The following is a 13,606-nucleotide window of genomic DNA, read 5'->3' as shown; positions in this document are numbered from 1 at the left end:
CCCTACCCTACCCGTATGCTGCCCTACCCTACCCGTATGCTGCCCTACCCTACCTGCATGCTGCCCTACCCTACCTGCATGCTGCCCTACCCTACCTGCATGCTGCCCTACCCTACCTGTATGCTGCCCTACCCTACCCGTATGCTGCCCTACCCTACCCGTATGCTGCCCTACCCTACCTGTATGCTGCCCTACCCTACCCGTATGCTGCCCTACCCTACCCGTATGCTGCCCTATCCTACTCGTATGCTGCCCTACCCTACCTGTATGCTGCCCTACCCTACCTGTATGCTGCCCTACCCTACCTGTATGCTGCCCTACCCTACCTGTATGCTGCCCTAACATACCTGTATGCTGCCCTAACATACCTGTATGCTGCCCTAACATACCTGTATGCTGCCCTAACATACCTGTATGCTGCCCTACCCTACCTGTATGCTGCCCTACCCTACCAGTATGCTGCCCTAACATACCAGTATGCTGCCCTACCCTACCTGTATGCTGCCCTACCCTACCAGTATGCTGCCCTACCCTACCAGTATGCTGCCCTACCCTACCTGTATGCTGCCCTACCCTACCCGTATGCTGCCCTACCCTAGCCGTATGCTGCCCTACCCTACCTGTATGCTGCCCTACCCTACCTGTATGCTGCCCTAAAATACCTGTATGCTACCCTAACATACCTGTATGCTGCCCTAACATACCTGTATGCTGCCCTAACATACCTGTATGCAGCCCTAACATACCTGTATGCTGCCCTGCAGGTACTGGATGGGGTCAGCTATGACACTGCGACTGCTGGTAATGCTGGCTGAGAGGAGGGGCAGGGTTGTGGGATAGGGCAATGGTGACAGCAGCTGTTGCTGGGGCCTCTCTTGTTGGAGCTCCTGATGTCAGATACATTCTTGTTTAATTCATGGGTACACACATCTAACCTAGTGTATGTGTACACACATCTAACCTAGTGTATGTGTACACACATCTAACCTAGTGTATGTGTACACACATCTAACCTAGTGTATGTGTACACACATCTAACCTAGTGTATGTGTACACACATCTAACCTAGTGTATGTGTACACACATCTAACCTAGTGTATGTGTACACACATCTAACCTAGTGTATGTGTACACACATCTAACCTAGTGTATGTGTACACACATCTAACCTAGTGTATGTGTACACACATCTAACCTAGTGTATGTGTACACACATCTAACCTAGTGTATGTGTACACACATCTAACCTAGTGTATGTGTACACACATCTAACCTAGTGTATGTGTACACACATCTAACCTAGTGTATGTGTACACACATCTAACCTAGTGTATGTGTACACACATCTAACCTAGTGTATGTGTACATATCTAACCTAGTGTATGTGTACATATCTAACCTAGTGTATGTGTACAAGCCTAGCTAAGGTAACATGCACTATTGCCGTATATCAAGTGAGTTGACTGACCTGCAGCAAGAGCAGGATCTCCATGCGTACTGAGGCCAGGCCGCCACCACCAGAGCCTTGAAGGATGCAGTAGGATGCCAGTGTACGCAGCAGATGCTGGTTGGCCCGCAGCCACGCCTTCCTCCTGGCCACACGGGCCACCTTACTCTGGAGGTCCTGCTTCTCTGCTTTCATCACTTCATACAAAGATGCTTTCCCTACAGAAGCATCAGACCTGATGGAAACAGTTCGACCGCGCTTGGCTGAGCTGAAATAGTCTTCACTCTCATCAAAACTTGGTTCATCTAAGAAACTTTCATCTGCTGTGTGGGATAAAAGAAATTGTCAACACATAGAGGAATATGATACATAGGCTAATGAGTTAGACAATATCCAGTGGGATCCAGTAGGAGACTAGACATTGGGGGGGGGGGGGGGGGGGGGGTGAGATGTAGGAGATTAGACATTGGGGGGGGGGGTGAGATGTAGGAGACAAGATATTGGTGGGTGAGATGTAGGAGACTAGACACTGGGGGGGGGGGGGGCGGTGAGATGTAGGAGACTAGACATTGGAGGGGGGGGAGGTGAGATGTAGGAGACTAGACACTGGTAGGTAAAAAAAATAATCAATTTACTTGTGTCAGGTAGAGGTAAAGGTGTGCTGTCCAAACTTTTCCCATAGTTACATAAAACTCTGAGTATCTCAACCTCCTTCTCAAGCCATATGTACAACTGTTGGCGGAGTTGTCCCCCATCAACTTCAAACCCTGTTGCTAGGTTACCCAGTTCTTCACTCAACACCTGATCAAATGTACACAAACTTTTTTAAGGGGATGACAATAGCTCACCCAAATGTAGCTTTAATGCCCTCATTACAAACACACAAAAAAACCTTATAATTACATGCTTTATCAGCTCAATCTGAAGTGCTCACACAGATTCAAGCTATTCTATTGTGCTACACAGATTCAAGCTATTCTATTGTGCTACACAGATTCAAGCTATTCTATTGTGCTAACACAGATTCAAGCTATTCTATTGTGCTCACACAGATTCAAGCTACTCTATTGTGCTACACAGATTCAAGCTATTCTATTGTGCTACACAGATTCAATCTATTCTATTGTGCTCGCACCGACCTTCCAGCTACTAACAACCACTTTCAACATATTCAAATTTGAGACCACACCCACCTTCAAGTTATAAATACAAGACCACACCCACCTTCAAGTTATAAATACAAGACCACACCCACCTTCAAGTTATAAATACAAGACCACACCCACCTTCAAGTTATAAATACAAGACCACACCCACCCTGAAATGACGATGAAACATTGTAAAAAAAAAAAAAGGAATCACGGTATTGTTGTTTTCGGCTGCCATCATTACCATGACGACGGTAAAAAAAAGTAGGTCAAGCGACAGACTACTTCTAAGCAAGCTATAAAACTTAAGACCCCACCCACCTTCAAGCAAGCTATAAACTTGTACTGTTGTGACATAATATCAATGTGGTTTCCTTCCTCTGTCATTTCCTCATCCTCATCGTGGCCATTGACAAGTGAACTTTGACCTTTAGACTTGACCTCTTCAGATATATTCTCAGCTGGCTCATTCTCGTCCTCATCATCCTCACCTAGTCCCAAGTCCAACTCAAGGTCAAGGTCATCTTGAAAATGGACACGACTTGGAGTGCTCCAGTCCATGGAGACAGCTGTCTGTTTGAGCTGTCCAAAGCTGTCTGCCCTGCTGTCTTGAAGTTCAGCAAATGGGTCAGGAGACTTGAGAGGTGAGAGTTTTTCTTGCGCCATGATGTTCAGGTCCTGGAAGGTTCCAGTGGTGTTGTCTATCTCATAGAGTGACTGGCGCCTCCTGTTGGCGAAGTATGCCATCTTCTGGAGATCCTCCTCCACTAGCAGCGGACACTTGGGCAGCTTTCTCATCACCTCAATGGACACCAGCGGGCAGCCATTCTGGAAGTGAGCATGGGCTGTGGCAAAGAAGAGCTGGCGCTCCGAGGGTGTGACCTGGTCCAAGGTGGTGATGCCCTCAGAGACAAGCGAGTCTGTGTGTGTGAAGCCAGTGATGAGCTTGGTTCGTCTCTTGAGTGAAGAGGATGCCAGGCGTAGACGAGTTATCAGGGGATGTGTCCTTAAATAATTGTAGAAGTTAAACACTTTGGTTATCTGCAACAGCTTGTCCATGTCACCATACTCTGCATGGGATTTACCAACATTTTTCTACAGAAAAAAAAGAAAGCAAAAATTACAATTGCTAGAACAACCAATGATTTCATTTAAATAATAAATACACCCTTTGTAGTGAGTGATCCAAATTTAAAGAAGAAAAATGACCTCAAGCAAAGTTTGGAGGGACGACTCGTAGTCTTTGATTTGCCAGAGTGCCATGGAGCGCAGGAAGGGATCTGGAGAAGCTTTCCTGGCATCATAGTTGTGGCCATCTTTGTCCAGTCCCAGAATTCTCTCATAATACAAGTTTCTGACAGTGTCAGGCAGCAGAGTGTCGTCAAACAGACGACACAAGACAATGGCCAGCTGGACATCTTCTAGTTTGTCCAAAATTACCTGCACAAAAGTAAACATTCAAGTACAACCTGCGCAAAAGGAAACATTCAAGTACAACCTGCACAAAAGTAAACATTCAAGTACAACCTGCGCAAGAGGAAACATTTTCACCCCTGCGCAAAAGGAAACATTTTCACTCAAGTACAGCATGCACAAAAGGAAACATTTTCACTCAAGTACAGCATGTACAAAAGGAAACATTTTCACTCAAGTACAGCATGCACAAAAGGAAATCTTCACTCAAGTACAGCCTGCACAAAAGGAAACATTTTCACTCAAGTACAGCATGCACAAAAGGAAACATTTTCACTCAAGTACAGCATGCACAAAAGGAAACATTTTCACTCAAGTACAGCCTGCACAAAAGGAAATCACTCAAGTACAGCATGCACAAAAGGAAACATTTTCACTCAAGTACAGCCTGCACAAAAGGAAATCACTCAAGTACAGCATGCACAAAAGGAAATCACTCAAGTACAGCCTGCACAAAAGGAAACATTTTCACTCAAGTACAGCCTGCACAAAAGGAAATCACTCAAGTACAGCATGTACAAAAGGAAATCACTCAAGTACAGCCTGCACAAAAGGAAACATTTTCACTCAAGTACAGCCTGCACAAAAGGAAACATTTTCACTCAAGTACAGCATGCACAAAAGGAAATCACTCAAGTACAGCATGTACAAAAGGAAATCACTCAAGTACAGCCTGCACAAAAGGAAACATTTTCACTCAAGTACAGCATGCACAAAAGGAAGTATTTTCACTCAAGTACAGCCTGCACAAAAGGAAATCACTCAAGTACAGCCTGCACAAAAGGAAACATTTTCAATCAAGTACAGCCTGCACAAAAGGAAACATTTTCACTCAAGTACAGCCTGCACAAAAGGAAACATTTTCAATCAAGTACAGCCTGCACAAAAGGAAACATTTTCACTCAAGTACAGCCTGCACAAAAGGAAACATTTTCAATCAAGTACAGCCTGCACAAAAGGAAACATTTTCACTCAAGTACAGCATGCACAAAAGGAAACATTTTCACTCAAGTACAGCCTGCACAAAAGGAAACATTTTCAATCAAGTACAGCCTGCACAAAAGGAAACATTTTCACTCAAGTACAGCCTGCACAAAAGGAAACATTTTCACTCAAGTACAGCATGCACAAAAGGAAATCTTCACTCAAGTACAGCCTGCACAAAAGGAAATCACTCAAGTACAGCATGCATAAAAGGAAACATTTTCACTCAAGTACAGCATGCACAAAAGGAAATATTTTCACTCAAGTACAGCCTGCACAAAAGGAAACATTTTCACTCAAGTACAGCCTGCACAAAAGGAAACATTTTCACTCAAGTACAGCATGCACAAAAGGAAACATTTTCACTCAAGTACAGCATGCACAAAAGGAAATCACTCAAGTACAGCATGCACAAAAGGAAACATTTTCACTCAAGTACAGCCTGCACAAAAGGAAACATTTTCACTCAAGTACAGCCTGCACAAAAGGAAACATTTTCACTCAAGTACAGCCTGCACAAAAGGAAACATTTTCACTCAAGTACAGCATGCACAAAAGGAAATCACTCAAGTACAGCCTGCACAAAAGGAAACATTTTCACTCGAGTACAGCATGCATAAAAGGAAACATTTTCACTCAAGTACAGCATGCACAAAAGGAAATCACTCAAGTACAGCATGCACAAAAGGAAACATTTTCACTCAAGTACAGCCTGCACAAAAGGAAACATTTTCACTCAAGTACAGCCTGCACAAAAGGAAACATTTTCACTCAAGTACAGCCTGCACAAAAGGAAACATTTTCACTCAAGTACAGCATGCACAAAAGGAAACATTTTCACTCAAGTACAGCCTGCACAAAAGTAAATCACTCAAGTACAGCCTGCACAAAAGGAAACATTTTCACTCAAGTACAGCATGCACAAAAGGAAACATTTTCACTCAAGTACAGCCTGCACAAAAGGAAATATTTTCACTCAAGTACAGCCTGCACAAAAGGAAACATTTTCACTCAAGCATTTGAAATGGCCCTGACAAAACAAAAACAGACATGGTGCGCAATTAAAGGTCCAATAAAAATAAGGTCCCCAAAAATAAGGCTCTTAACTTTTGGCTGCCAATAATATATATCTTTTTGAGGTCCCTTAATGTAGGGTCTGTGATAAAGTGGTGGTAGACTTAATGGCAGCTACTGTTGTGTTCTACATGCTAGATAAAGTGGTGGTAGACTTGGCAGCTACTGTTGTGTTAGAGAACTACAGGTTGATTCATGGAAAATCTAATGCTGGTCTACAACACTGACCCCCCCCCCCTCCCAGCCCATTACCAGCCCCCAGGAAATCTTACATTGATGGCGTTGTCCACTTGTCCAGCCAGAAAAAACAGAGCAGCTGCGTGCTGGTACTGACCCTTGGACAGCAAATGGAAAGCATTTTTCATGGCCACACGGCGGTGAGTTTCTGTGCTGAAGTCTTGGCCAAAAAATGATTCCATTTTACTATCCTGAACTGTCCTGTGGGGTGAAAAAATAATGGGACATTTTAACATGGGAGCAAACATATTGCCAAAAGTGGTCACCTAACCCTAACAACTGACATGAACATGACCTAACCATAACAACTGACATGAACATGACCTAACCTTAAGGGGATATGCTATGTTTTTTTCTATTTTTTACAGTTTAAGATCTAAAGCCTTTTGAATACTTTAATCATATTTGTCATATAAAAGTAAGTATTAAACAGCAAAAAAAAAGGATCGAAAATAATTTTGGTTGTCATGGAAACCAAAAAACCTCCGCCATTTTGAATTTTTCGGTACTTTTAAAAATGCTAAGGCTTTTTTATTTATCCATGTATAGCAATCAAATTTAAACTGCTTATATTTCAGTATATATTAAAACTTTTGTCATGACAACTTTTTGAAATAATTACTAGTAAGAATTTTACAAGGTCTAAAAAATCGTACCCTTTTTAGTATTCAAAAGTTTCAAAATGTGCATATTAATTACCAAATACTTTTTTTCTATGAAAGCAATCACAATTCCCTCGTGACAAAAGTTGAATTTTCGCATCAAGAACATTTACTGAAAATATGGTTGGCATTGTTTAATAAATAAAAAAGTAGTAGGCTTTTTAGTGTTAAGAACCTGCGAACTGAGAAAAACAGCCAAAAGTAACTAAAACTGGGTCAGGAAAGTACCATATCTGTGTAAACTGCAAAGCCGATTGTAAGCTTTGTGTGTTTCCGAGATGTAGGAAATTAAGTTTATTAAATACATGAGAAATCCAGCTTTCCAATGATGGTAAATATAATATAATGACGGATATAAAACTTTTCATAGAGAGCTTGTAAGATTGGGAAAAATTGATTATTTTTTAATTAATAGGGTCATAAAAATCGTAATTCAAACTCATAAAATATTTTTTTCTCTTTAAAGTTATTATTTTCTATATACAAAAATGGACAAAGTATCCAAAAGTGCAAGAAACCCATCATGACAAAAAACAAGAAATTTTGTGATTTTTTTCCGCGCATATCCCCTTAACAACTGACTTATATATGACCTAACCATAACAACTGACTTGAACATGACCTAACCCTAACAACTGACTTGAACATGACCTAACCATAACAACTGACATGAACGTGACCTAACCATAACAACTGACATGAACGTGACCTAAGCATAACTAACATGAACGTGACCTAACCATAACAACTGACATGAACATGACCTAAGCATAACTGACATGAATGTGACCTAACCATAACAATTGAAATGAACGTGACCTAAGTATAACTAGCATGAACGTGACCTAACCATAACAACTCACTTGAACATGCTTTTAACAATTGTTTTCTTTTTCATGGCCAGATAGTAGATAGCAGCATCCATAGGTTTTTTACTTTTCTTAAAGGCTGTGTTTGCCACCTTGACCATCAGAGTTTTCAGCTGGGTGATGTTGTTGAGCCACCAGCCTATGCCATACAGTTTCAGCTCTTCCCACACAGGTTCTTCTGCCTTCACACAGGGGATAGCTGACAGCAGTTCCTGAAATTATAAGTTTTGTCAAGTTTACTGGGGATAGCTTTGTCAAGTGTACTGGGGATAGCTGACAGCAGTTCCTGAAATTATAAGCTGTGTCAAGTTTACTGGGGATAGCTGACAGCAGTTCCTGAAATTATAAGCTGTGTCAAGTTTACTGGGGATAGCTGTGTCAAGTTTACTGGGGATAGCTGACAGCAGTTCCTGAAATTATAAGCTGTGTCAAGTTTACTGGGGATAGCTGACAGCAGTTCCTGAAATTATAAGTTTTGTCAAGTTTACTGGGGATAGCTGTGTCAAGTTTACTGGGGATAGATGACAGCAAGTCCTGAAATTATAAATTTGTCAAGTTTAATGGGGATAGCTGTGTCAAGTTTACTGGGGATAGCTGACAGCAGTTCCTGAAATTATAAGCTTTGTATAAGAGAGTTAAATTATAAGAGAGTTAAATAGTGTGACTTCAGTACATGTTTCATATGTAGGTATAAAATGTGAAATAGTCATGTCATAGATCTTTCTGTCATGTGACTGATATGGCATGTGACTGATATGGCATGTGACTGATATGGCATGTGACTGATATGGCATGTGACTGATATGGCATGTGACTGATATGGCATGTGACTGATATGGCATGTGACTGATATGGCATGTGACTGATATGGCATGTGACTGATATGGCATGTGACTGATATGGCATGTGACTGACCTGGATGGACTCTGAATGGAAAGCCCAAACCAAATGGAATGTTCTGATGCCTTTCTCTAACAAAGGAACCCGCTGTATAGGAGGCAGAGTCTTGACCAGACACTGGTACTGTCGTATGGCCAACAGGAACCTCAGGCCACATTCATCAACACTGTCCTGCTGTTCTTTCTTCTCAGCTGCAAGACACAACACAGCTCAAGTTTGGTGACTAAAGTCGATACAAGTGGTCAAATTTGGTGTCAAAAGTTGATACAAGTGGTCAAGTTTGGTGACAAAAGTTGATACAAGTGATCAAGTTTAGTGACAAAAGTTGATACAAGTGATCAAGTTTAGTGACAAAAGTTGATACAAGTGGTCAAGTTTGGTGACAAAAGTTGATACAAATGGTCAAGTTTGGTGACTAAAGTTGATACAAATGGTTAAGTTTGGTGACTAAAGTTGATACAAATGGTCAAGTTTGGTGACTAAAGTTGACACAAATGGTCAAGTTTGGTGACTAAAGTTGATACAAATGGTCAAGTTTGGTGACAAAAGTTGATACAAGTGATCAAGTTTAGTGACAAAAGTTGATACAAGTGGTCAAGTTTGGTGACAAAAGTTGATACAAGTGGTCAAGTTTGGTGACAAAAGTTGATACAAATGGTCAAGTTTGGTGACAAAAGTTGATACAAGTGGTCAAGTTTGGTGTCAAGTGATTAGACAAGTAGAAAAATATGAGGTTAACAAAGTTGATTTCTGGATTTGAATAGATGACCCAGAGTTTACCCATCCCATCAATAGATGGCCCAGAGTTTACCCATCCCATCCATAGATGGCCCAGAGTTTACCCATCCCATGAATAGATGGCCCAGAGTTTACCCATCCCATCAATAGATGGCCCAGAGTTTACCCATCCATAGATGGCCCAGAGTTTACCCATCCCATCAATAGATGGCCCAGAGTTTACCCATCCCATCAATAAATGGCCCAGAGTTTAGTGAGAAATTATCAGATCAAGTTTGTCATTTGGAAGAGATAAGATACAAATACTTAGAAGTTATTAGACAGCATCGTTACCATGTGTGGCATCTCTGAAGTCTAAGGTTGTTGATCCCACGACCTCGGCTAGTGCAGCCAAATAGAACTGGTCGTTGCCAGATAGGCCAGGCAGGTTGAGCTTGAAGAGATACTCCCTGAGCACCGCAGCCTGCGCCAGGTTAAAGCTGTACGGGTCTGTGTGGGGCTTGCTGCCACTGGAGGGCAGGCGAGGACGGCGGGCGCTACCTGTGCTCTCTGCTGATGTAGAGAGGAGCTGCTCATCCAGATCATCTTCAGTTTTCTTCATGTTGCTTTCTAGAATCTCAGAGTAGTCTTTCTCTGTGTTGGCGTGGCCAGCTTTGATGTCAGAGTGGAAGGACGAGGTGTCTCTGTCAGCAGCTATCAGGGCATACAGCGGCAGGGGGGGGATGGATTTGATCTCCACATAATTGATGGAAGCCGCGTCGCCATCTCCCAAGTCTTGCTCACTGCGCACTGATGAACTTCTTTGTCTTGGCAACTTGACTGACAAATGGCCGTTGTCCAAGTGTTCTTCAGAGTACATGGTCTGCACACCACTGGAGCAGCTGATGCAGCGCACCAGGTGAGCCAGGATGGCCTTGACCCTCTTGGTCTTGCCAAAGTTGAGCAGCTCCATCAGCAGCTTGGGGTGATATTGGGGCAGGACAGGGTTGGCAAACCTGCCAGCCTCAAACAAACCGGTGTCAAAGAGCACCGGCAGGTTGGAGATGTTTTGAGGCTGGCTTGGCTTTACAGCTCCCACTGGCATTTTCTTGGCTACTGGCAGCTGGGCACTGCTGGCAGAGACGTGCTTGAAGTTGGACATGGACAAGGAGGTTTTGAAGTTGGACTTGGACTTAAAGTTGCTACACAAGTTCAGGCTGGAGGCTGCGGTCACAAGTTTGGCCTCAGTCAAGGTGCGCCAGTCATCTGTCGCCACTTCTTCTACCTGCTCTTCAAGGTCAAGGTTGGTGGGCTTCCACTGGGTGAACACCTGAAATAGGAGAGTCAAACAACACCTGACATGGGAGAGTCAAACAACACCTGACATGGGAGAGTCAAACAACACCTGACATGGGAGAGTCAAACAACACCTGACATGGGAGAGTCAAACAACACCTGACATGGGAGAGTCAAACAACATCTGACATGGGAGAGTCAAACAACACCTGACATGGGAGAGTCAAACAACATCTGACATGGGAGAGTCAAACAACACCTGACATGGGAGAGTCAAACAACACCTGACATGGGAGATTCAAACAACTGACATGGGAGAGTCAAACAACACCTGACATGGGAGAGTCAAACAACACCTGACATGGGAGAGTCAAACAACTGACATGGGAGAGTCAAACAACATCTGACATGGGAGAGTCAAACAACATCTGACATGGGAGAGTCAAACAACACCTGAAATAGGAGAGTCAAACAACACCTGACATGGGAGAGTCAAACAACACCTGACATGGGAGAGTCAAACAACACCTGACATGGGAGAGTCAAACAACTGACATGGGAGAGTCAAACAACACCTGACATGGGAGAGTCAAACAACACCTGACATGTGAGAGTCAAACAACTGACATGGGAGAGTCAAACAACATCTGACATGGGAGAGTCAAACAACACCTGACATGTGAGAGTCAAACAACAACTGAAATAGGATTTTTAATATTTTTAAATATTCTACTTGGGATATTTTGTCCTGCAACCGCCCCAGCCACTACCTATGACTTCTATCTACCAGCAACTGACACTACCTATGACTTCTATCTACCAGCAACTGACACTACCTATGACTTCTATCTATCAGCAACTGACACTACCTATGACTTCTATCTATCAGCAACTGACACTACCTATGACTTCTATCTACCAGCAACTGCCACTACCTATGACTTCTATCTACCAGCAACTGACACTACCTATGACTTCTATTTACCAGCAACTGACACTACCTATGACTTCTATCTATCAGCAACTGACACTACCTATGACTCCCATCTACCAGCAACCAACCCAGCCACTACCTATGACTCCTATCTACCAGCAACTGACACTACCTATGACTCCTATCTACCACCAACCAACCCAGCCACTACCTATGACTCCTATCTACCAGCAACCAAACTAGCCACTACCTATGACTCCTATCTACCAGCAACCAACCCAGCCACTACCTATGACTCCTATCTACCAGCAACTGACACTACCTATGACTCCTATCTACCAGCAACCAACCCAGCCACTACCTATGACTCCTATCTACCAGCAACCAACTCAGCCACTACCTATGACTCCTATCTACCAGCAACCAACCCAGCCACTACCTATGACTCCTATCTAGCAGCCAATACTACAGATGAGAATGAATCAGCTGGTCAAGTCAATCAAACAAACCTGCATCTCGTTGTCCATGCCCACCACCAAGATTCCTGCCCGCACCCAACTCATGTGCATGGGTAGGGGAGGTAAGCCATCAGCCGTGGAGAGTTCTATCCCCTTGAGCTGCATCCATCGGATCTCCTCCTGCACCTCCTCTGCCACCATGGACTTGTTGATGGTCAGCAGTTTGCTGCTGGCAAAGGCTGACCTCTTGTCCTCCTTGGTGCTCTCACTCTCATGGTTCAGTGACCTCAGGGATCTGGCAATCTCATACGACACCTGGTTTTTACAAAGGTCAACCATTTAGGTAGCGATATAAGATACTTTTATTGAATCATTTGACCATTTAGGCAGCGATATAAGATACTTTTATTGAATCATTTGACCATTTTGGCAGCGATACAAGATACTTTTATATAATAATTTGACCATTTTGGCAGCGATACAAGATACTTTTATCTGCCATGATGTCATTAGAATGGCCTGAGGTAAGAGCAAGTTGTACCTGTCCATAAATGAAGATCTGTGAAACAAGATACTTTTATCTGCCATGATGGCATTAGAATGGCCTGAGGTAAGAGCAAGTTGTACCTGTCCATAAATGAAGATCTGTGAAACAAGATACTTTTATCTGCCATGATGGCATTAGAATGGCCTGAGATAAGAGCAAGTTGTACCTGTCCATAAATGAAGATCTTGGATCCCACGCCAACAGTGAGCAGGTGAGAGCCATCTTCAGTGGAGACCCAGTCAAGCTGCACCAGACACTTCTGCTGGAGGAGTCCCTTCTTGTTACCAGCCTGGGAGATGGACTTCCTGACCGACTGGATGGTGCTCAGGCTGGGCACGGACTTGGTCCTGGTCATGAAGGCTGTGGCTGTTTGCACAGCGGGCTTGTCCAGGGGGTCGGCCATCTGGGGGGTGTCGTAGCTGTGGAGCAGGCACAGGTCAATCTCATGTTTGGGGTCCGGGATTTTGGTGTTGTTCAGCTCTATGATGTCTTCTTGAACCCACTCAGATCCACCTGGGGAAACAAAATTTGTTCAGCTACATCACAAGCAATGTAACATGACAAGCTATGTGACATCACAAGCTATGTGACATGACAAGCTATGTGACATGACAAGCTATGTGACATCACAAGCTATGTGACATGACAAGCTATGTGACATCACAAGCTATGTGACATGACAAGCTATGTGACATGACAAGCTATGTGACATCACAAGCTATGTGACATGACAAGCTATGTGACATGACAAGCTATGTGACATGACAAGCACATATACAGACACCAATGTGACATCACAAGCACATATTCAGACACCAATGTGACATCACAAGCTATGTGACATCACAAGCACATATTCA

At 43.3% G+C, this 13,606-nt stretch overlaps 1 protein-coding gene across 5 annotated transcripts in view; it reads right to left on the bottom strand.

Moving 5' to 3' along the window:
- LOC131932995 (dmX-like protein 2) overlaps window positions 1-13,606 on the bottom strand; it is a 108,158-nt gene that overhangs the window by 43,501 nt on the left and 51,051 nt on the right. For 4 of the 5 annotated variants that reach the window (XM_059289873.1, XM_059289872.1, XM_059289893.1 and 1 more), the window contains 11 exons: window positions 12,913-13,259; window positions 12,251-12,514; window positions 9,866-10,841; window positions 8,810-8,985; window positions 7,889-8,106; window positions 6,399-6,564; window positions 3,805-4,035; window positions 2,917-3,690; window positions 2,083-2,248; window positions 1,469-1,770; window positions 747-887 (listed from right to left, as the gene is read on the bottom strand). In XM_059289873.1, the coding sequence (XP_059145856.1) occupies window positions 747-887; window positions 1,469-1,770; window positions 2,083-2,248; window positions 2,917-3,690; window positions 3,805-4,035; window positions 6,399-6,564; window positions 7,889-8,106; window positions 8,810-8,985; window positions 9,866-10,841; window positions 12,251-12,514; window positions 12,913-13,259 (3,761 nt within the window). The remainder of the gene's footprint in view (window positions 1-746; window positions 888-1,468; window positions 1,771-2,082; window positions 2,249-2,916; window positions 3,691-3,804; window positions 4,036-6,398; window positions 6,565-7,888; window positions 8,107-8,809; window positions 8,986-9,865; window positions 10,842-12,250; window positions 12,515-12,912; window positions 13,260-13,606) is intronic. The other variant, XM_059289876.1, reaches the window with a different exon arrangement.

The sequence above is a fragment of the Physella acuta genome, unplaced genomic scaffold (genome assembly GCF_028476545.2).
Source record: "Physella acuta isolate Inbredline_101_S28 unplaced genomic scaffold, ASM2847654v3 ptg000105l, whole genome shotgun sequence".
Classification (NCBI taxonomy): Eukaryota; Metazoa; Mollusca; class Gastropoda; family Physidae; genus Physella; species Physella acuta.
Note: the sequence above shows the minus strand (reverse complement) of the source record. Positions and strands in the feature narration are given on the sequence as shown.